Source organism: Oenanthe melanoleuca, chromosome 22 (genome assembly GCF_029582105.1).
Source record: "Oenanthe melanoleuca isolate GR-GAL-2019-014 chromosome 22, OMel1.0, whole genome shotgun sequence".
Taxonomy (NCBI): domain Eukaryota; kingdom Metazoa; phylum Chordata; class Aves; order Passeriformes; family Muscicapidae; genus Oenanthe; species Oenanthe melanoleuca.
Genome location: NC_079355.1, coordinates 3,060,768 through 3,083,479, shown reverse-complemented (window position 1 = coordinate 3,083,479; position 22,712 = coordinate 3,060,768). Strand labels below are relative to the sequence as shown.

The 22,712-nt window shown below is 58.6% G+C and overlaps 2 protein-coding genes across 5 annotated transcripts in view; one reads left to right on the top strand and one right to left on the bottom strand.

Annotated features, from left to right (window-relative positions):
* PEBP4 (phosphatidylethanolamine binding protein 4) overlaps positions 1-3,645 on the bottom strand; it is a 96,958-nt gene extending 93,313 nt beyond the window's left edge. Inside the window, exon 1 of one of the 2 annotated variants that reach the window (XM_056508714.1) lies at positions 3,462-3,645. The gene's annotated coding sequence lies outside the window, so the exon portion shown is untranslated. Of the gene's footprint in view, positions 1-2,104; positions 2,149-3,461 lie in introns of those variants that run through there. The other variant, XM_056508712.1, reaches the window with a different exon arrangement.
* Positions 3,646-7,583: 3,938 nt separating this feature from the next.
* The window catches only part of RHOBTB2 (Rho related BTB domain containing 2), a 17,283-nt gene continuing 2,154 nt past the window's right edge, over positions 7,584-22,712 (top strand). The window contains exons 1-10 of one of the 3 annotated variants that reach the window (XM_056508687.1): positions 7,584-7,691; positions 7,989-8,066; positions 16,890-17,091; positions 17,224-17,327; positions 18,079-18,264; positions 18,344-19,350; positions 20,445-20,563; positions 20,637-20,787; positions 21,663-21,751; positions 22,556-22,661. In XM_056508687.1, coding sequence (XP_056364662.1) covers positions 8,008-8,066; positions 16,890-17,091; positions 17,224-17,327; positions 18,079-18,264; positions 18,344-19,350; positions 20,445-20,563; positions 20,637-20,787; positions 21,663-21,751; positions 22,556-22,661 — 2,023 coding nt within the window. In that variant the 5' untranslated portion in view covers positions 7,584-7,691; positions 7,989-8,007. Of the gene's footprint in view, positions 7,692-7,988; positions 8,067-10,665; positions 10,788-11,981; positions 12,222-16,889; positions 17,092-17,223; positions 17,328-18,078; positions 18,265-18,343; positions 19,351-20,444; positions 20,564-20,636; positions 20,788-21,662; positions 21,752-22,555; positions 22,662-22,712 lie in introns of those variants that run through there. The other 2 variants (XM_056508688.1, XM_056508689.1) reach the window with 2 other exon arrangements.

Below are 22,712 nucleotides of genomic sequence, written 5' to 3'. Positions count from 1 at the left end.
TCAAGTGGGGGGATGGATGGAATAAAATTACTGCAGTCCCCACATCGATTCATTTGGGAGGGGATATTTAAATAGATATACAAAAATAAATATATTTTGCATTTTTATCCCAGCTCCAAAATCTGCTAAAAAAGCCTCTCAGAGCTGGCAAAAGGCAAAGGGAGATGTAAAAAAAAAAAAAAAAAAATCGCGTTTGCATTTCATTGTTTGGAGTCTTCCTGTTGGAGTGACATGGAGATAAACTTTTTTTTTTTTTTCCTTTTTTTTTTGCTTTTTTTTTTTTTCTTTGCCTTTTTTTGCCTTTTTTTTTTGTTTTGTTTTAATTTTTTTTTTTTTTTTTTAATTTTTGCTTGTTCCCATCCCATTTCTTTGTGCCTGTCCCAGGTGGGAATGTCCTGCAGGGACAGGGATGCGATCCCAGTCTCATGACACAGGAAGCCCTGGGGTGGTTTTTTATGTTGTTTTTGTTTTTTTTTTTAAATCTCAATTTCAGGCTAAACAAAATTTTAAAAACTCAAATCTTCCTCAGCAGCGAGCCAAAGCTCTGGAAAACAAGGATTTATTCTGCTTTTCACTAGCCAAAATATTTCAATATTTTAATAAAACATTTCAATAAAATATTTATTTCAATAGAAATATTTCAATATTTTAATATAAATATTTCAATATTTTAATATAAATATTTTTTTTAAATGCTCTTTGGGCTACCAGCAAGGCCCACAAGCATCAGCCCAGCTTTTCCTTCAATAAACCAGAATTTTCCTCTGATTTGGGAAGAAATCTGAATATTTTCAGGTAGCACCTCCGTGCCTCAGTTTCCCCTAGTGAGGAAAGCACCTGAGCAACTCAAAAAAAAAAAAAAATAAAATAAATAAAATAAAAAGCTGAAAAATCACTATAATAAAGTATTTACCCTGCTGATAGCGAGCGCTTGGTGGCCAGGGGGAATTCCCTCGAATTTTCCAACCTTTTAATTCCTGGGCAATCAGGAAAGGAAACAAACCCCGCGTCCCTTCTCCCTCCAGCTCTGCCTCTTATCTTGTGCTCGCATTTTTTCGCTCCTTCCCTGCTCCAACCCCAAGGTCGCCTTCACCTTGGCCCGGCCGAGCCCCCGGGGCAGAATCTTTGTGAATTAAAAACCCCGCTCGGCCCAGGACAAGCCGTAAATTTGCATCTGAGCCGATCTGGGCTGGCTCTGCTCCTTGGGGGGTTTTGAAGTGGATGTGACAGATTTACTGAGCTCGGGAGTTCCCCTGGCTCCCTCCAGAGCCGCCTTGGGGTCAGGGGTTAAAAACCCCGCAGGATAGTTTAAAGCTGAGCCTGGATTTTTTGGGTTTCTCCAGCATTAATAAGACGCTCGGGCAAAAATCTGGAGTGATGGGGTTGAATTTATCTCCCCAAATTCTTCCTGCGAGCCACAGAGCTTCAAACTGCGGGCGCAGATCCCTGGCGCGGGCTGAGATTAGCAGGGAGGGATTTCTGGCTTTTCCCTTTATACCTGCCAAAGCTCCGGGCTGAGCTCTCACCCCCTCCTGGCCCATTTTCCTGGCCGGCAGCTGTGCCCGGTCGAGCTGGATTAAACCAGGGGAAGGGAAGGTCAAGAGTGACCGCAGGGAGCCCCAAAAAAATGGGGGTTGGACCCACAGCGCGCCCTGAGCAGGAATCTGTGGGATCAGGGGAGGGATCCGCGGGGCTTTTTGTACTTGGAGTTGGCAGCACCGCGGATCCCATCAGGAGCTGCACAAACCGAGCAGCAGAGCGGCCCCGGGGCTGCTGCGACCCCCAAAACCTGCCCTGGCACCACCCGCAGCCCCTCTGACTCAGGGGAACAGGAATATCCGATATTTCCCACGCAGCTGAGCGAGCCCCCCGAGCCGATCCCTTCCCATCCCAAACCTCAGCTCCAGCAGCAGGAATTATGGAATTATCCCAGCCCCATCCCTGCAGCACCGTGGGATCTCAGGATTTGGGGCCTCACCCCATCCCCATCCCCATCCCGGGGGTGTTGCCCCATCCCGGAGCCGCTCTGGCCGGGGGGAGGTGACCTTGGGGACAGGCGGGATGTGGCACACCTGGCGCAGCCCCCCCGTGCCACGGCAGGTACCTTGTGACTGCTCCTGCCGGAGCTGCGGCGCTTTCTGGGCAAGGGCTTCTATTTTGGGCTGGATGTTTTCACTTGGCCTATATTAAGCGCATTCATTTCGCAGTCACAAGGCAGCGCAGAGCGGCGCGGGAGCCGCTTCTCCCCCGGCGGCAGCTCCGCAGCCTGGCAGCTCCCCTGCTCTGCCCCATCCCATCCCTGCATTCCCACATCTGCCTCGAATTCCTGCATTAAGCGCTCTTTCAATTCACCGGGAATTGCAGCAACGCCGACACGCGACAGCAGCGCGGAGGGGAAGGATTGAGAAACCCTCAGGTGTGACCTCTGCCGACCTCGCCGCGCTCCCCGGGGATGCGGCGTGGGCGCAGGGATCGGCTGATGGAAGCGTTTCCACCTTTTCCCTCTTTGCTTCCCACTCTCCTGGGCGCTGGGAAGGAGAGGAATCTCTGCCCCGTGCCTCGTGGACGCTCTAATTGTAATTACAGCCCTTCAGGGATGACAGCAAAAAATAAACAAGCGCCTCTTCCAGGTCCCACGGCCCGGCTGGATGAGGCTCGTGGGAAAGCCCTGGGGCAGCGGGATAATGAGGAGCTGGCTTGAGGAAGGAGCATCCTCTGCTCTGACTCAGCTCGGGCTCAGCCCGGCGAGCTGGGATGAACTGGGATGGACTGGGAGGGTCCCAGTGCCCACCCTGCTGTGCCCTGTCCCGCCGGGACCCGCGTGGAATCCCGGCTGGCTGGGCAGGGATGGGCTAAAAATAGCAGCGTTTCAGATTCAGCCTTCCCTTCAGTCCCTGGTTGATTTTCTCCCTCTTCCCAAAGCTCTCCGAGCCCGGGATGAAGGGGGGCACAGCTCGGACCCTTCCCTAAATCCTGCAGGGGAAACCTGGAGCTGGAACAGTCCAATTGGTTCAAATCCCCCATGGTGATGCACTTAGAGCAGATTAACCTTTGCAATAGGTTCCCAAATCGCACTGGACTGGTTTAACCCTTCCCTAAATGGGTTTAACTGGTTTGCAGCGGGGGCTGGTAGAGCTTTAAAGAGCTCACAGCTCAGTGCCAGCGGTGGCGCTTTCCTGGGGGGCCCTGAGCCCCCCCAAGATCCCCCAAAACCAGTTTGGGGGCTGGAAGGAGATGAGGTCACTTCTTCAGCATGAGCATCTTTTCCAGAACATTTTCCAGCTTCTCCCCTGCCCAGATGTTTTCTCGCAGCCCCTGGCTCTGAAGGGAGCCCCAAAATCTCCCCTATTTACACCAGCAGAGTCACAGAGCCGCTGCCTTTACATCCCAAAAAACCACCCAGCTGCAAAGCGACAGGAAACAGCACAACAGAGGCAGCCAGGCCCCCCTTCTCCACCTACCCCTCTTTCCAGCACCAGTATCCCCAGTCCAGGGCAGCTCAGAGCCTGTGCCCAGCCGGTTCTGGCAGAGCCCCAGCTGAGTCTGGAGCCAGCGAGGCCCGAGATCCCCCCAAGGGCGATGATTTAGGAGCAATTTGGGCGAGATCAGGAGCATTTGCAGATGCTCCAAGACGCAGCCACGAACCCGCCCTCGCTCCAGGCGGGGAAAGTTTCCCTTGATTTGTGACCCACCAAAAAAAAAAAAAAAAAAAGGAGTTTTTAGTACCTACAACTAAATTAGGCGGAAAAAACCCCAAAACCCAGCCCAGGCCGGAGCTCTGCAGCGGGGACAGAACATTCTGGAGGTGCCGGAGCCCCGCTGGGTGCCGGCCCCGTGTGTGCCGAGCCGCACGTTCCTGCTCTTATCAAACCCACCGGGATCGGCTCCAGCCGCGCCGCCGCCAGCCCCGGGGCAGCTCCGGGGGCTCCTCCCGCCCCATTATCCCCTCGGCTCCCTCCTTTCCCACGGAGTCACCTCTCCATCCCGCTGACTCACGCCGTGGCTCGTGGCTCCTTTCCGTGGCCATTTCCCCGGTTCTCATTGACTCACCCATGCCAGAGCTCACCCTCTGCTTTTCCAATTCCCATCCCGGGCGTTTCTGGTCACCGGGACTCACCTGTGGGTTTCCCTTCCTTTCCTGCATCCCAGTGCAGGACCCTCAGGTTGGGTTCCCAAAATCACCTTCCAACCAGCAGAAGTGCTTTTCCCAGACCTCAAGGCCGCAGGGAGTTTCCTTTTCCAGCAGCAAAGGATTCTCCCCATTTCTCAGCCTGGCTGGCATCTTCTGCTGCATTATTTGTTTTTTGAGGTTTTTTTTTTGTTTTTTTTCTCCACAGATCATGGGAAAAAACAAAAGATTTTCAGAATTTAGATGCAATCAGTGCCTCAAACACATTCCTTCACACTTCCCATCCATCCATTCCTCCATCGTGAAACCATCCCATAGTTTGTTTTCTCCAGCCGCAGTGGAGGAAACATTTAGGAACGAGTCTGAAAGACTTGGGAAGCGTGGGGAAATTGGATTTTTTTTTGGGGGGGGGGAGCAGGGAGACGCGTGCCGGCGCGCCCAGAGCCGGCCTGAACGGCTCGGAGTGGAAAATTCCTGTCGGTCGAGCTGGCATTGCGGTCCAACAGGTTTTTAGTCCCGGCCCCTTGAGTTGTGTCAGTGCAAAAACTCATCCCTAGGGCATTTGTTTGGATCACATGGGCGAGCGTATAAAAATGGGTCCTGCCTGCCCCGGCCAGTTTGCACCTGGAAAGAGAAGGCGGCTGCCGGAGGGACGGAGCGGGGCCGCTGCGCTCAGGTAACCCCAAAATTATCCCCCAGTTCTCCCATGGAGAGGCTGAGGGTTTCCCCAGCGGCAATTTGCGGGGTTCTGAGGGTTGGGAATTGTGCAGAAGGGCTGGATCGTGCTCCAATAACAGCTCCGAGCGCTCCCGAGGTTTTCCCAGCGCCCCAGGGCGATGCAGCCGCTCCGGAGCGGGTGTGCGACCTTTGGGGGACCTTGGTGGCCCTCAGGGCAGAGAGGAGCTGCTCAGGCAGAGCCACGCGTGAGGAGACACCGGGATGGGTGGGCACGGAGTGGGGGAACGATGGTCAGGACAAACTCAGGCGCTCTCTGTGTTCTGGGCTTGGAGTTTGCGGTTTATTGGTTTATTGGGTGAGAAGGGCTCAGCTGGGAGCTGCCAAAGAAACTGAGGGACAGGAGTTCTAAGAGATAAGAGAGGAAAGTAGAGAATGAAGGGAGCGAAGTAAGAGAGATAAGAGAGCGATTTTCCCATTTACAACACAATAAATCTTCTTTTGTGTTGAATATTCTAATTTCCATTAACCAATCTAATACAAAATACAAATTCTCTAACATTTACATACAACCTATAGGAATCGCTACATTACCGTGTTTTACAACTTTCTTATCTCTAAACCTTATCTCGGACCCTTCCTGCCATGCCTGGAGAGGGTCTCTGCTGCTTTTTGGCATTAACTTAAAGGGAAAAGATCTTCAGGCATCCACATTGCTGCTCTCAGCCACAGAATCCAAAACTGCTTTCATTTCAATCTCGCTTATGCTTTCCATATTCTCAGAACCTTTTGCTAGGCAATCATATTTATAAGGTTTTCCCGATTCACCCTTCCCAACAATGGAGCTTTTCCAGCGTGGAATTTCGCCCCGCTCTGCCGGGCGGCTCCTGGTCCCTCAGCCTGGCCATGAAGCCACCGAGCTCCGGCTGCTGTCACCTCCCTGCCGCCGCTCCCTTGGCCCTTGGGGCAGGAATTGTTTTTGGGGACCCAGGAGCTGTTTCACAAGCCGGGCAGAGGCGCGGCCGCTCCCAGGGTGAGGGAGCAGCGGGATCCTCGTGCCCCGGGGCTCCTGCTGCTCCCAGGGCTGGCTCTCCTCTTTCCCTGCTCTTTTCTCCCTCCTTATCCCCGCTGGGATCTCCAGAAGTTTTCTCTCCACTCAACGCTGCTGCTTCTCCTTCTCTGCTCTCCACCCCTACTTGGAGACAGTTGCTTGGAGACAGACTCCCTGTTCTTTGATTTTTAATTTTTTTTTTTTTTTAATGGGGAAAAGTGGGGGCAAAGCAAGACCATGGCACTATGGGAGCAGAGTGGGGAGGAGAGTCCAGGAAACATCTGACACCGGAGGGAAAGGTCTAAACCGAGCAAAACCTGCATTTTCCCTCATTAGGAAATATCCAAACCCCCACCAAGCACCCCCCAGGTCCCAGGAGGGTCCCAATTTCTCCCTCTCCCCCCTGTCCCACACCCAGGTGCGGCTTGAGAATGAATTCCTTGGCTGGGGGTGGCTTGGAGGGTTATTTTCCTTTTCTGACGACGAGCCCAGGCTGGTTGGCAACATTATCCTCCTATTTTCTGCACTGCTCTCCGTAGCAAGAGAAACCAGGAGAAAAAGGGAAACAGCGAAGCCACAGGATGCACCGTTATAAGAGGAACTTTCCCCAAAATAGAAGCTTTTCACAGTTTTTTCACGAGGCGTCAGCAGCTCTTAATGCTGTATGAAACTGTGAATCCTGCCTGGAGCAGCCGGCGGGAGCCTGACGGAGCTCCAGGCTGCAGCTGCAGCCTCTCCCTGGGTTTGGGGTCCCCAAAACCTGCCCGGGGTGTGGGCAACGAGCTGTGATTCCATCCCAGCACCCTCGGGGTGGTAAATCCAAAATATCCCAGCTGGAGGGTGCAGAAATCCTGCACGGATGGATCAAGACCTTGAATTTCGCCCTGACCTGGTTTTTTTTTTTTTTAGCTGTACAAGATCCGTCTGGAGAGCCCCAAATGTTCATTAGCTCAGCGCTGGGGCGAGGGGATGCTGGGCTTGTGTGGGGAGCTGCGTTTTTCAGGAGCACAGGGCTCCTTCTGGGTTTAAATATTTATCAGCTGAGCGGTGAATCGCTGGAGCTGTCGCCGTGCCGGTGGCAGGGTGAGATGTCACCGTGCCGATGGCAGGGCGGTGTCAGGTGGCTGATTCCAGGGCTGGGACTCTGCATCCAGCTGAGGCAGAGAATTCCTGCGTGCAGGGAATTTCCAGAGCCCCCCAAAATCCTGGCTCGCAGACAGACCCTGCTGCTTTGGCAGGGCAGGGGATGGAAGGTGCAAAAATGTTCTTTTTTTGCCATTTTAGAACTTTCTTTCTGCTCTCAGCTGTTTCCCGAGCTCTGCTCCCCACCAGTGGGGTGGCACATCCCAAAGTGTTTGTCCCCACTGTTCCCCCATCGAGGTTGGGTTTTGCAAAGTTTTCTCCTGGCTCCAGTTGGATGCTGAGCCTGGAAATGTCATTTTTTTGGAGCTGCCACCTCCCTCCCTGGTGGCCCATGGGGTGCTTGGAGCAGCTGCCCTGAGCAAGGAGACCCCTGGTAGAGGGTCCAGGAAGCCAAACCGCAGGATTTGGGATTTTTAGAGAAGCCAGACGAGAGGAGTGACCCTTGCTGCTCCTGCTGGTGAATCCATGGAGGGAACCCACTCCCTGCCAGGAGCCAGGACTGTGCTGGCTGTGCCAGGAGCAAATCCCAGGCTGGACTCTGCTCCTGACGTGGATCCAGTGACGGGGAGGAGGGACAGCCCCGTGCCCTGCCTCGCTCCAGAGCCCTGGGCACAGCCACCATGCCAGGGCACTCGGTGGCCTGCTGGCCACCCCGGGGGGCTCAGATCCTCAGGGAAGGCTCTTAGCCCAAGGGTGAGGAGCTTGGAGAGGGGTGGGAGCTGGGAGAGCCTGGCTGGGGCTGAGGGGAGGCTTCAGGGCACAGCTGTGTGTGTGTCCCATGGGTTGATTTATTTGGGCTGATTTGTGGGGTGGCAGAGCTGGCAGTGGATGGGGACAATGAGGGGACAAGGGACAGCTCTGTCCCCTCTGCTTGGCCAGCCCAGGACTCTCCTTTCTGATTTTGGGGTTGGGAGGTGACAGAGTGGGGAGGGGATGTCTTTAGGGTGTGGCCCCGTGTTTGGGGTGATCCCACAGATCCTCTCCTTGCAGAGCCTGCCACGAGGAAGCGATGGAAAGCCCCGGGAAGGGCGGCCCCGGCGGGAAGATGACAGCCATGGCTCGCAGCCTGTGAGTACCTCCCGTGCCTCCTCCCGGCACTTTCCTCCGGGGACTTTGCTCTTTGCTCCCATGGATGGGGTGGAAAACTCCCAGCAGAGCAAGGCAAAGGCAGGATCTCAGCACTGGAGGCTTTGGGAAAGTGTGGTCCCAGGGTTTTTGGGGCGTCTCCCTGCCCCAAATCTGCTTTTCCCAGCGAGGGATGCATTGCCTTGGTCTGTGCCAGCCTTTCAGCCGCCTGCAAGGTGAATGATGCTGGATTTGGGGGGCAGGGTGGGGGGCAGAGCCAGGAAAGCTGCAGAGCATCCAAGGAGCAAAAGGAAAACGGGTTTGGATTTGGATCACTGCGTCCTCCTGTCCCCAGGGTCAAGGCATCACCTGGGAGAGGTGGAAACGCCCTTGGATTTAAACTGGAGAGTCATAAATTTTACTGGGGCTGGAGCAATGTCCACTCGTATCTCTGATATCCCGAGGGCTTCTTCATTGCTGGCTGTGGGAGTGGGAGATGGAGGGAGGAGGATGCTGTGGGGTGAGAAGAGCTCAGCCTTGGGCGTGGAGCTCTTTGCCTGGGTGATCATGGAGATGGAGAGGTGGAATTCCTCGGGGAATTCCAGAGGCTTAAATCGGAGAGATGGGAACAAAAGGCCTTTTAATGACAGCGGTGCTGAGGGAGGGGAATCACTGGGCAGCTGTGCCCTGCCATGGGCAGCTCTGCCATTCCATGCTGTGCCATTCCATGTGTGCCATTCCATGCTGTGCCATTCCATGTGTGCTATTCCATGCTGTGCCATTCCATGCTGTGCCATTCCATGTGTGCTATTCCATGCTGTGCCATTCCATGCTGTGCCATTCCATGTGTGCTATTCCATGCTGTGCCATTCCATGCTGTGCCATTCCATGTGTGCTATTCCATGCTGTGCCATTCCATGCTGTGCCATTCCATGCCGTGCCAGGCCATGCCACAGCATGGGTTCGCTGGAGAACAACCAGCTGAGACTTTTGTTTCCTCCTCCCACGGAGGAGACGGGCTGTGAGCAGCACCCACAGCTCCTCCCGACCCTTTTCCCCTGCCCTGTGCCCATCCTGGCTCCTCAATCCCCAACTCCTCCATCCCCAGCTCCTCCATCCCCAACTCCTCCATCCCCGGCTCCTCCATCCCCTGGCTCCATTCCCCGGCTCCTCCATCCCCTCCTCCATCCCCAGCCCCTCCATCCCTCAGCTCCTCCATCCCTCAGCTCCTCCATCCCCGGCTCCTCCATTCCCCGGCTCCTCCATCTCCTCCTCCATCCTTGGCTCCTCCATCCCAAACTCCTCCATCCTCCAACTCCTCCATCCCCAACTCCTCCATCCCCTGGCTCCATCCCCAACTCCTCCATCCCCCCCCCAGCTCCTCCATCCCCCAGCTCCTCCATCTCCTGGCTCCTCCATCCCCCGACTCCTCCATCCCCAACTCCTCCATCCCCAACTCCTCCATCCCTCAGCTCCTCCATCCCCCGGCTCCTCCATCCCCTGGCTCCATCCCCGGCTCCTCCATCCCCCGGCTCTTCCATCCCCAGCTCCTCCATCCCCTGGCTCCATCCCCGGCTCCTCCATCCCCCGGCTCTTCCATCCCCAGCTCCTCCATCCCCTGGCTCCATCCCTCAGCTCCTCCATCCCCTCCTCCATCCCCAGCCCCTCCATTCCCAACTCCTCCATCCCTCAGCTCCTCCATCTCCCGACTCCTCCATCCCCTCCTCCATCCTCGGCTCCTCCATCCCCAACTCCTCCATCCCCTCCTCCATCCCCTCCTCCATCCCCAGCTCCTCCATCCCCAACTCCTCCATCCCCAACTCCTCCATCCCCTCCTCCATCCCCAACTCCTCCATCCCCAACTCCTCCATCCCCAACTCCTCCATCCCCAGCTCCTCCATCCCCAACTCCTCCATCCCCAACTCCTCCATCCCCTCCTCCATCCCCTTGCTCCTCCATCCCCTCCTCCATCCCCAGCTCCTCCATCCCCAACTCCTCCATCCCCAACTCCTCCATCCCCTCCTCCATCCCCAACTCCTCCATCCCCAACTCCTCCATCCCCAACTCCTCCATCCCCAGCTCCTCCATCCCCCGACTCCTCCATCCCCGGCTCCTCCATCCCCAACTCCTCCATCCCCTGCTCCTCCATCCCCTCCTCCATCCCCTCCTCCATCCCCAGCTCTTCCATCCCTCAGCTCCTCCATCCCCTGGCTCCTCCATCCCCAACTCCTCCATCCCCCAGCTCCTCCATCCCCCAGCTCCCCATCCCCTCCTCCATCCCTGACTCCTCCATCCCCCAGCTCCTCCATCCCCGGCTCTCTCCTCCTGGAAAACCTTTCCTCCTGGGAAGGAGGCCCGTGCGAGCTCCGCCACCGGAGGTTTCTCCTGCCAGTGACAATCGTGCTTTTGTTTTGCCTGGCTGCGAGAGGGGCAGGCGGGATTTTGGCTGCCCGGAAAGCTGCCGGGAACCCTTTCTGCCACAATTAAGCACCTGCTACAAGAGAGCAAATAAGCCAAATCATGCGGCTGGCAAACAAGCTTTACGTGTTCCTTCCCCGTGACCCACTCCAAGGAGCAGAAAGCTCCAGGCTCTGAGCTCGGCTGCTCGCAGCTCCCGGGCCGGGGACGCGCCATCTCAAAGCCTCAAAAGGGCTTTCCCCTCCCCAAATTAGCGGCTCCATCTCTTTCTGCTATGGAGAGACAAATCCCCGTGCTGCGAGTTCGGTGAGGAGGGGGGCGACGGCCGGGCTGGGGTGGGGGGGGGGGCTGCGTTTGACGCCGTTCGCTGCGGGTTTTGCATCAATGCCGGGCTGGGAAGGGATCAGGCCGAGCTTAGCGCGGCTCAGCGGCGCGGACGGGGAGGGAAGGGCTCGGGGAAGGGATGGCGAGCATCACATGATGCGGATATTCGGGGTCAGAGCAGCGCGGCCGCCGCTGCCCGGCGCCTTCCCGGCAGCCGCGCTGCAAAGATGACTCGGAGGTTTTATTTTTTTTTTTTTTTGGTGCCCCCTGGGTTCAGATTTTGGGGAGCTGCCCTAGGGGTGAGGAGGGGGGTGCAAGGAGCGCTGTGGAGAGCGGTGGAGAGGCAGGACCGCAGCGTGTGGCCTGTGCTGGAGGGCACGGGGGGATGGAGCAGCTTTGCTCCCCCCGCCGTGAGAAGGTTTTGGGGGTGTTCTGGGGGGGCTGTGGGGCTTGTGAGGGCCCACACATGGCCCAGCTGGGAGCTGACACCCCGAAATTTGGGGAGAGGCAAAGATGCTCAGAGGGATGCAGGAGAGGGTGCACCCCTTCCCCACATCAGCTTTGGGGGACAGGAGGAGGGGGATTGGATGCAGAGGAAGGATGGGGTGAGATTTAGGGGGGATGAGGGTGTCACCCCCACTATGGATGTCACAGAACATGGAGGGCAGGGTGGGGGGCTCGTGCTGAGGGGGGATAGGGATCCGTGGGGTGCAGGATTGGGGGGCAGGATGGAGCTCCCTGCGTGGGAGGGTTTTAGGGCCAGCACGGGGGTCCCAAGGCGCCCCCTGAAATGGAGGTTTAGGGGCAGGACGGGGGCACATGGAATGCAGGACTGGGGGGGCGGCACAGCAGAATCCCCTACAAGGGAGAATTAGGGACACGACGGGGGTCCCAAGGCGGAATTGTGGGGGCGCCTGCAAGGGATGGTTAGAGGCCATTATGGGGGGGTCTCAAGGCGGATTTAGGGGCGCACCACAAAGCCCCCCGCGAGGGAGGTTTAGGAGCAGGATGGGGGGGCCACAACGGATCCTCCCGCAAGGGACGCACTGAGGGTCCCCACCCGCGGCAGGACCCCCCCGAGGAGCCCCCCCGTGCCTCTCTCAGCCAATGCACGGCAGCGGGGGGGGGGCTGGGGGCGGGGTTCTGCCGGGGCCGCTTGTTTTTTGTGAATGAAAGGCGGGGCGGCCGCGACTGCAGCGCGCAGGGCAGCGCGCAGCGCAGGGCCGCGATCCGCGCAGGGCTCCGCGCAGCGCAGCGGGCCGCGGATGCGGAGATCGGGGCGGCCGAGGAGCCGCCATGGGCCCCCCCGGGCCCGGCCCTGAGCCCTGCCCTGCCCAGCCCAGCTGCGCCGTGGCCATGTCCGGAGGGGCGAGCCCGGCCCCGGCCCCTGGGAGCCGCCGCTTCGTCTGTGTTGGTGTAAGTAGCGGGGTGTAAATATCGGGGTGTAAGTAACGGGGGACCCCCCTTCACCTCGCGCTTCCGCGTCCCGCTCCGCCTCCGCGCATCCTGCCCGGCCCGGCCCGGCTGCGGGACAGGGACAGCGAGGGCCCGGCCCCGCACCCCGATCCGGGTGCTCCGAGCTCCCCCCAGCCCCACACCCGCTCCCGATGCTCTCCAGTCCCCTCGCTGTGCCCCGCACCCCGATCCGGGTGCTCCGAGCTCCCCCCAGCCCCACACCCGCTCCCGATGCTCTCCAGTCCCCTCGCTGTGCCCCTCACCCCCGATCCGGGTGCTCCGAGCTCCCCCCAGCCCCACACCCGCTCCCGATGCTCTCCAGTCCCTTCTCTGTGCCCCGGGTGGTTTCAGCTCGCCCCGACCCCCACACCCGCTCCCGATGCTCTCCAGCACGCCCGGTCCAGGTGCTCCGAGCACCCCCAATCTCCCCGCGATGTCCCCCAACCCCATCGGCTGCTCCGAGCTCTGCCGAGGCTCCTTGCGATGCCCCGCACCTCCGGCCTAGGTCCTGCTCAGTCTCCTTGCCACGTCCCGCACCCCCAAGCTCCTCGTGATGCCCCGCACGCCTGGCCTGGGTCCTGCCCAACCTCCGAGCCATTCCCCGCAGCCTCTCCCGGTGCTTCCTCTCCCCACAGCCGCGATTCGGGTGCTCGGAACACCCCTGAGACCCCCGCACCCGCTCGGGATCCTCCCCGACCCCTTTGCGGTGCCAGCACCCCCTCCCCATGTTCTCAGCCCCCTTTGCAATGTCCCGCACCCCCTCCCTTGTGTTCTTATCCCCCCTTTGCGATGCCCGCACCCCCGATCCGGCTGCTCCGAGCACCCCCGGGACCCCTCACAATTCCCCGCACCCCTCTGCTGCTCCCCTCTCCCTCCCCAAACTCCCGCACCCCCTCCCGATGCTCCTCGACCCCTTTGAGATATCCCGCACCCCTCCTGATTTTCTCAGCCCCCTTTGCAACCTCTCCCGGTTTTCTCATCCCCTTTGCAATGCCCGCACCCTCCCCCGATATTCCCCGACCCCTTTGCAATGCCCGCACCCCCTCCCGGTGCTCCTTTGCCATACCCGCACCCTCTCCCGATGTTCCCTGACCCCTTTGCGATATCCCGCACCCCCTCCCGATGTTCCCTGACCCCTTTGCAATATCCCGCACTCCCTCCCGATATTCTCATCCCCCGTTTGCAATACCCGCACCCTCTCCCGATATTCTCAGCCCCTTTGCGATGCCCGCACCCTCTCCCGATATTCTCAGCCCCTTTGCGATATCCCTCCCCTCTCCCGATGTTCCCTGACCCCTTTGCGATATCCCACACCCTCTCCCGATATTCTCAGCCCCTTTGCGATATCCCTCCCCTCTCCCGATATTCTCAGCCCCTTTGCGATGCCCGCACCCTCTCCCGATATTCTCAGCCCCTTTTGCGATATCTCTCCCCTCTCCCGATATTCTCAGCCCCTTTTGCGATATCCCACACCCTCTCCCGATATTCTCAGCCCCTTTGCGATACCCGCACCCCCGCTCCCGCCGCTCCCGCCGCCCCCTCCCGCTCCTCCCCCGGCCCGGCCGTGCTGCAGCCCCGCTCGGGGCCCCGTTTCCCCCGCGCCGCCCCCTCCGCGGCCTCCCGAGCCCCGGCGGCTCCCGCGGGCCCCGCTCCTCCCGCACCCCGTTATTTCCGTGCCTCGCCGCCCTTTCGGGGCGGTTTCACCCCGGTTTTTTGGGGGGTTCCCCTCCCCTGGCGAGGTGCGGGATGGAGGATTTGGAGCCTGGGAGTTGCTAAGCGACGGCTCCCGGGGTGATGGTGCGGTTGCCGTGGCAACTGTGGCTGGGAGCCTGGAAGGAGCAATTTTGGGGTTCTCCTTTTTGGGGGTGTGGGTGTGGGTTGGGTGCCCGTGGTTTGGGTGGGGGGCTGCTGGCTGGAGCAGCCCTGCTCCTCCAGGAGATTTCCTTCAGGGAGAACTCAGTATCTCGGGTTATTTTTATTCTCCTGCGGCTTTTGGAGCCGTTCTCAGGACAGAAGTGATGGTGGGGAAGGTGAGGAGGGGGCTTGGAAAGGTTCAGCCCCTCCTGGGGTGGTGGGGGCAACAGAGCTCCCCAATTTGGTTCTGCTTTATTGGGAACCCCCTTTCTGTCCCTGCTGCTGTCCCCTTCTTCCCCTCCTCGCAGCAGGCACTGATCCCACAAGGATTTAGCCCTTAATTCCCATGAGGCACCAGACTTCCCGAGCTGGCTGGGCTGGGGGTGGGCTGAGCTCCCCACGAGGGACAAACATCCCAAGTGCCAGCTGCAGTTGTCACTCCTGTGCCTTCCCCTCCATCCCAACAAGCTTGGCTGGGCCTAAAAATAACCCCAGCAAATGTGAGCACTCACACCAGAGACCTGCTGGCCCCACAGAGCTGAGCTGATCCCTGGGGATGGCACAGGATGGGATGGAAATGGATTTTGAGGGGCTAATGAGGAAGGAGCCCACCTGCACTGCAGCTGCTCCTGCTTTCCACCACCCTTTTGGGATGAATTCCCTGCACCCCAAAGGATGGAGGGGGCCTGGGATGCAGTGACAGCCGCTCACACAAGTTCTGCCTCGGGCCCAGCCCGGCGTGGCAAGCGAGGCCACCTGGATTTGTGCCACCTGCCTCTGCCTCCAGCTGCCCTGCCCAGGTGTGCCAGGGAGCCTGGGCACGGAGGGAGGTGCTAACATTGGCAAGTCCTTGCCAGGCTGCTGCTCTGGGGAGCTCTGGTCCCACGTGCAGGGCTCGGTTGCCATCGTTACCGGGTATTTTCGCTCTCTGCGCTGGTGGTTTATTATAGCAGCTCTGGAGCTGCTGCCAGCAGGGAGCAGAGAGGGGGAAGAGATCCCTGGCCTTGGGAAGTTCAGGGAAATTGGGATGTGGAGGATTTGGGATGTGGGGTTTTTGTCCTTCTTGCTATCCTAAGGGGGAAAGATCCCTGGCCTTGGGAAGTTCAAAGAAATTGGGATGTGGAGGATTTGGGATGTGGGGTTTTTGTCCTTTTGCTATCCCAAAGGGGAAGAAATCCATGGCCTTGGGAAGTTCAGAGGAATTGGGATGTGGGGAATTTGGGATGTGGGGTTTTTGTCCTTTTGCTATCCCAAAGGGGAAGAAATCCATGGCCTTGGGAAGTTCAGGGAAATTGGGATGTGGAGGATTTGGGATGTGGGGTTTTTCTGTCCTTTTTTGCTATCCCAAAGGGAAGACATGCATGGCCTTGGGAAGTTCAGGGAAATTGGGATGTGGAATTTTTGTCCTTGCTATCCCATAGGGGAAAAGATCCATAGGATTGGGAAGTTCAGAGAAATTGAGATGTGGAGAATTTGGGAAGTGGGGGTTTTTGTCCTTTTTGCTATCCCAAGGAGAAAGAGATGCATGGTCATGGGAAGTTCAGGGAAATTGGGATGTAGAGAATTTGGGATGTGGGGTTTTTGTCCTTTTTGCTATCCCAAAGGGGAAGAGATCCCTGGCCTTGGGAAGTTCAGAGAAATTTGGATGGGGGTTTTTTTGTCCGTTTTGCTATCCCAAAGGGAAAGAAATCCGTGCCCTTGGGAAGTTCAGAGGAATTGGGATGTGGAGAATTTGGGATGTGGGTTTTTGTCCTTCTTGCTATCCCAAGGGGGAAGAGATCTGTGGCCGTGGGAAGTTCAGAGAAATTGGGATGTGGAGAATTTGGAATGTGGGGTTTTTGTCCTTTTTGCTATTCCAAGGGGGAAGAGATCCCTGGCCTTAGGAAGTTCAGAGAAATTGGGATATGGAGAATTTAGGATGTGGGGTTTTTTGTCCTTTTTGCTATCCCAAGGAGAAAGAGATGCATGGTCGTGGGAAGTTCAGGTAAATTTGGATGTGGGTTTTTTGTCCTTTTTGTTATCCCAAGGAGGAAGAGATGCATGGTCGTGGGAAGTTCAGGGAAATTTGGATGTGGGGTTTTTGTCCTTTCTTCTGTCCCTCAATCCCCTCAGTGCTTTCCCCCCTGTAAACCACATAAACCCTCAGGTTCATGCTGTGATGAGTAAATTCTGGCTGATTTAGGCTCTGGCTTTGAGCAGGGAATGGGTGACACACCTGGGCACACCTGGCTGCTGCTCATCAGCACCAAGGTCTCTCTCGGCAGTGTTGGGGTCACACCTGCTCCTGGGAGCTCTCCCCATCCCTGTGGGAAACCTAAGGAGTTTCTTCTTGCTGCTCTCAGCTGGGATCAGGTATCCCCTCAGGAATGGGGTGGGAAAAGGGGCCAGGTCAGTGTCCCCTGCCAGGCAGCACTGTGTGCACTCACTCAGGAGGCTCTGGAAGCTTCTCTTGCAAATGCTGAAGGAGAAAAGGAAGAGGAGGAAAGAAGAGGGGAAAAAAAAAAAAAAAAAAAAAAAAAAGCCTCATCTCACATGAACAAGCATGAGCTGGGAGGGAGGAGGGCCATGTGTCTGACGTGGCACAGCAGCCACTGTGCCACCAGAACATGAAATTTTAAAGGGGACTGATGGGGACAGCGAGCCGGGAAGGGCTGTGCTGCTGCAGAACTTCCCCGGGCTGCCAGGCAGTGTCAGCATCCTCCAGCCTTGTGCCTCCCTGATGCTCTGGAGCCTCTCTGGCTGCGTTTGCTCAGCCCTCCTCCCCCTCCCCTGCAGGTCCCAATTAATGGATTCTGACATGGATTATGAGAGGCCAAACGTAGAAACCATCAAGTGCGTCGTGGTCGGGGACAACGCGGTGGGCAAGACGCGGCTCATCTGCGCCCGCGCCTGCAACGCCACCCTGACCCAGTACCAGCTGCTGGCCACCCACGTGCCCACGGTGTGGGCCATCGACCAGTACCGCGTCTGCCAGGAGGTGAGGGCTACCACAGCTGCTGGGTGGGCTGGTGAACGCCCCCTGGGAATGCTGAGGAGGTGGGGGTTGTGGTTGAGTCCCCCTGCTGGGGCTCAGGGATTGAGGAGCTCGGGGTTTTTCTGTTCCCTGCAGGTGTTGGAGCGCTCCCGGGATGTGGTAGATGATGTCAGCGTGTCCTTGCGCCTCTGGGACACTTTTGGTGACCACCACAAGGACAGGCGGTTTGCCTACGGCAGGTGGGGACAGGCACGGCCTGGTGCTACCCCGGTTTGGAGGACAGGTGTCTGCCAATAAAGGCAGATTCTCATTGAAATGGAGAATGCAAACCCCCTCCCTCCAAATTATTATTATCATTTTAAATTTAAGGGGCTCTCAGGCAAAGATATGGGAATAGGAATAACAGTTCTTTACTAGGAAAATTAAACTAGAAATGCAGTATTACACAGAACAATCCCAACCCTGCCAGAGTCAGAATCCAAGCTGACACCCGTCAGTCAGTCAGGGTGTTGGCACAGTCCCATTCAATGGTGGCTGCATCCTCCTGCAGTGGCAGATGTGGTTCAGCTGGAGCAGTGCTCCTGGAGAAGGTGCAGTTTCCTCTGAAGCTCCAGGGATGATGTGGAAGGCTCTGGTTTTCCTCTGGAATCCAGTGGAAAAGGCTGCTCTGGTGTTCCAAATCTCAGTTTTTATCTGGGTAGGAAATGTTTGGCTCCTCCCCTGGGTGGAGCATCTCCCAGTGGGATGATGGAATTTTATCAGTCATGCCCTGGGACTCACTGGCCATTAACAGGAGATATCTCCTGGAGGGAGGATGGGCTGTGGGAAGATAAAGATGATTGCCCAGCTGGTTTAAAGATGGCCCATGAGCAGATAATGTGTGCCAGATCAAGGTCAGCAGATGGGGACAGAATTCACATTTCTGGCCACATCAACTCCCTGGGCAGGGAGTGACTCCCCAAAACCTTGACCCCCTTTGTCCCCTTGCAGGTCCGACGTTGTGGTTTTGTGCTTCTCCATCGCCAACCCCAACTCCCTGCACCATGTGAAGACCATGTGGTACCCGGAGATCAAACACTTCTGTCCCCGCGCCCCCGTCATCCTGGTGGGCTGCCAGCTCGACCTGCGCTACGCCGACCTGGAGGCCGTCAACCGAGCCCGGCGGCCCCTGGCCAGGTGGGACCCCGGCGGCCTGGAGACGTCCCCGCCTTCCCTCCTTACCCTACCCTCGTTAATTATCTCCCGTCTCTTCCAGGCCAATTAAACCTAATGAGATTCTCCCCCCGGAGAAGGGCAGGGAGGTGGCCAAGGAGCTGGGGATCCCTTACTACGAGACCAGCGTGGTGGCCCAGTTCGGCGTCAAGGACGTGTTTGACAACGCCATCCGCGCCGCGCTCATCTCCCGCCGCCACCTGCAGTTCTGGAAGTCCCACCTGCGCAACGTGCAGCGGCCCCTGCTCCAAGCCCCCTTCCTGCCCCCCAAACCCCCTCCTCCCATCATCATCGTCCCAGACCCCCCTTCCAACAACGAGGAGCGTCCGGCCCACCTCCTGGAGGACCCCCTGTGCGCGGACGTCATCCTGGTGCTGCAAGAGAAGATCAAAATCTACGCACACAAGATCTACCTCTCCACCTCCTCCTCCAAGTTCTACGACCTGTTCCTCATGGACCTGAGCGAGGAGGACCAGCAGAGCGCGGCGGCGGGGCACGGGCACGCCGAGAGGGTGCTGCACCAGGAGGAGAGGCACCACGGGCGGGATTTCCTCCTGCGGGCCGCCAGCTTCGACATCTGCGAGAGCGCCGAGGAGGCCGGACCCGGCCAGCGCCAACCGTGCCTTAGAGCCTCCACCAGTGACGGCATCCTGCGGGGGAACCGCTACGAGGGCGGCGAGCGCGGGCTGCGCCGCGGCCGCAACCTCTCCTCCTGGAGCCGCGCGTTCGCCAGCATCCAGGAGGAGATGGCCGAAGACCCGCTCACCTACAAGTCCAAGCTGATGGTGGTGGTGAAGATGGACGCGTCCATCCAGCCAGGTCCTTTCCGCGCCGTGCTCAAGTACCTGTACACGGGGGAGCTGGACGAGAAGGAGCGCGACCTGATGCACATCGCCCACATCGCCGAGCTGCTGGAGGTGTTCGACCTGCGCATGATGGTGGCCAACATCCTCAACAACGAGGCGTTCATGAACCAGGAGATCACCAAAGCCTTCCACGTCCGCAGGACCAACCGCGTCAAGGAATGCCTGGCCAAGGGGACCTTCTCAGGTGCGCACCCTGATGGGTTTTTTGGGGTCACAGCTCCTGGTGCCTCCCGTGGGGTTTTGCTGGTTTTATGGGGGATTTTATGGCTTTTTTTTTTCACCCAGCAAAGTGAGTGTGAAGCCCTTCCCCTGCTCCCCAGCTGGCCCAGCAGCTCTGTTTATTTACAGAAGAGCTGCAAAGGGCGACTTCCTCCTCTCCCAGCCTGGATTTTCACACCAATTTTCTCATTTTCAGGCTTGGATGTTTGTTAAATCTTATCTAAAGCAGAGAGAGTTCTGCAGCATTTCCAGCTAAAAGCGAGCAGACTTGAGCTGGTTCCAAGGCCTTTTAAAGCCAAACAGTCCAATCTACAACTAACACCTCTATTATTTATACTTTTTGACCCTGCTGTGCTTGTCCCCAGATGTCACTGATTTATGAGGAGCAACCCTTAGTAGGATTTCCCCTGCTTTCCAGCGAGCACCACGAGCCTCCAGCACGAGGTGACATCCCAGGGGGATGTGAATGTCCCAACCTCCCTCTGGCTGGATTTATTTTGTGGAGATGGTTCCTAATATGGCCAGGCTGTCCCTGCCAGGGCCAGATGTGTGCTGGCCCTTGCACACCCCTGGGAGAAGCTGTGGAGAGCGAGGCAGGAGATCCCCAGCTCTCCAAGGGCACAAATCTGGGTGTGGCATCTGCTTCCCCTTGCTAACAAAAGGGTTGTGACCTGGGAAAACCCCTTGGAGCAGGCAGAGCAGTGCTGAGGCTCTTCCCTGAGCTCCCTTGAGCTGGCAGGGAATGCTGGATCAAAATTAGAGATGTTTCATTGGAAAATACAGGATGTAGCAGACTCTACCCCCTTCCCTCTGCTGTCCCTGGGTGAGGTGTTTTTGGCACCCCTCTGTAAAGGTGGTACTTAGTAGTGGCTTTTTAGTCTTCATTTCACTCAGATTAAAAACATGAAGGAGATGAATTTTCTCATGTTCAGGCTTGGCTGTTTATTAAATCTTATCTGCAGCACTTCCAGCTAAAGGAGAGCAGACTCGAGCTGGTTCCCAGGCCCTAAACAGTCCAATTGAGAACCAACACCTGTACTATTTATATTTTGTCCCCAGACGTCACCTTCGTGCTGGATGACGGTGCTATCAGTGCCCACAAGCCCCTGCTCATCTCCAGCTGCGACTGGATGGCCGCGATGTTCGGCGGCCCCTTCGTGGAGAGCTCCACCAACGAGGTGAGCAGAGCGGCGGGGAGGGCGCGGCACAGCCCGGGGACACGGCGGGAGGTGACAGGGGCGTGTCCCGCAGGTGGCACTTCCTCACACCAGCAAGAGCTGCATGCGGGCGGTGCTGGAGTACCTGTACACGGGCCAGTTCAGCTCCAGCCCCGACCTGGACGACATGAAGCTCATCATCCTCGCCAACCGCCTCTGCCTGCCGCACCTGGTGGCTCTCACAGGTGAGGCCGGGTGGCTGTCACCCCCTCCCAGCCCCCCCTGTGCCCCTGTGTCCCCCCCTGTCCCCCCTGAGCCCTGTGTCAGCCCCTGTGTCCTCCCTGAGCCCCTGTGTCCCCCCTGTCCCCCCCTGAGCCTCCGTGTCCCCCCTGTGTCCCCTGTCCCCCCCGAGCCCTGTGTCCCCCCTGTCCCCCCTGTCCCCCCCGAGCCCTGTGTCCCCCCCTGTGCTCTGTGTCCCCCCTGTGTCCCCTGTCCCCCTGAGCTCTGTCCCCTGAGCCCCTGTCCCCCGTGAGCCCCTGTCCCCCCTGAGCCCCTGTCCCCCCGAGCCCTGTCCCCCTGTGTCCCCCCCCCTGTGTCCCCTGAGCCCTGTCCCCCCGGTCCCCCCCATGTCCCCTGTCCCCTGAGCCCTGTCCCCCGTGTCCCCTGTCCCCTGAGTCCTGTCCCCCCTGAGCCCTGTGTCCCCTGTCCCCCCTGTGTCCTCTGTCCCCTCAGCCCTGTCCCCTGAGCCCCTGTCCCCCCCGTGTCCCCTGTCCCCTGAGTCCTGTCCCCCGTCCCCTGTCCCCCTGTGTCCCCTGTCCCCTCTGTGTCCCCTGTCCCTGAGCCCTGTCCCCCCTGTGTCCCCTGAGCCCTGTCCCCTCTGTGTCCCCTGTCCCCCCTGTGTCCCCTGTCCCCCGTGAGCCGTGTCCCGTGTCCCCTGTCCCCTGAGCCCTGTCCCCCCTGTGTCCCCTGTCCCCTGTCCCCCTTGTCCCCTGTCCCCTGAGCCCTGTCCCCCCGTGTCCCCCTCCGTGTCCCCTGTCCCCTGAGCCGTGTCCCCCCCTGTGTCCCCCCCGTGTCCCCTGTCCCCCGTGTCCCCTGTCCCCTGAGCCGTGTCCCCCTGCAGAGCAGTACACGGTCACTGGGCTGATGGAGGCGGCGCAGATGATGGTTGACATCGATGGGGACGTGCTGGTGTTCCTGGAGCTGGCTCAGGTAGGACAGGGCTGGGGAGACACAGGGGACACTCTGAGGGGTTGGCAGGGCTGGGGGGACACAGGGGACACAGAGGGGTCTGGCAGGACAGGGGGTGACACACAGAGAGGTCTGGCATGGCTGGGGGTGACACAGGTGACACAGAAGGGTCTGGCAGGGCAGCAGATGACACAAGTGTCACAGAGGGGTTTGGCATGGCTGGGGGTGACACACTGAGGGGTCTGGCAGGGCACGAGGTGACACAAGTGTCACAGGGGGGTCTGGCAGCTCCAGGAGCTGGCCAAGCAGGTCTGGCCATGGCTGTCCCTGGGGCAATGAGGTGAACCCCTGGTGCTGTCCCCCCGCTGGTGGCCCTGAGCTGTGTCCCCTCACTGGTGTCCCTGAGCTGTGTCCCCTGCTGGTGTCCCTGAGCTGTGTCCCCTCACTGGTGTCCCTGAGCAGTGACCCTGAGCTGTGTCCCCTGCTGGTGGCCCTGTGTCCCCTGCTGGTGGCCCTGAGCTGTGTCCCCTGCTGGTGACACTGAGCTGTGTCCCCTCACTGTGACCCTGAGCTGTGTCCCCTGCTGGTGGCCCTGAGCTGTGTCCCTGAGCTGTGACCCTGAGCTCTGTCCCCTGCTGGTGGCCCTGAGCTGTGTCCCCTCACTGGTGTCCCTGCTGGTGGCCCTGAGCTGTGTCCCCTGCTGGTGTCCCTGAGCTGTGTCCCCTCACTGGTGACCCTGAGCTGTGTCCCCCGCTGGTGTCCCTGAGCTGTGTCCCCTGCTGGTGTCCCTGAGCAGTGTCCCTGATGTGTCCCCTCCTCCCCCAGTTCCACTGCGCCTCCCAGCTCGCCGACTGGTGCCTGCACCACATCTGCACCAACTACAACAACGTCTGCCGCAAGTTCCCCCGCGACATGAAGGCCATGTCGGGAGGTGAGTGGCGGCCGGGGGGAGGCGACAGGGGAGGTGACACGGGTGTCCCCG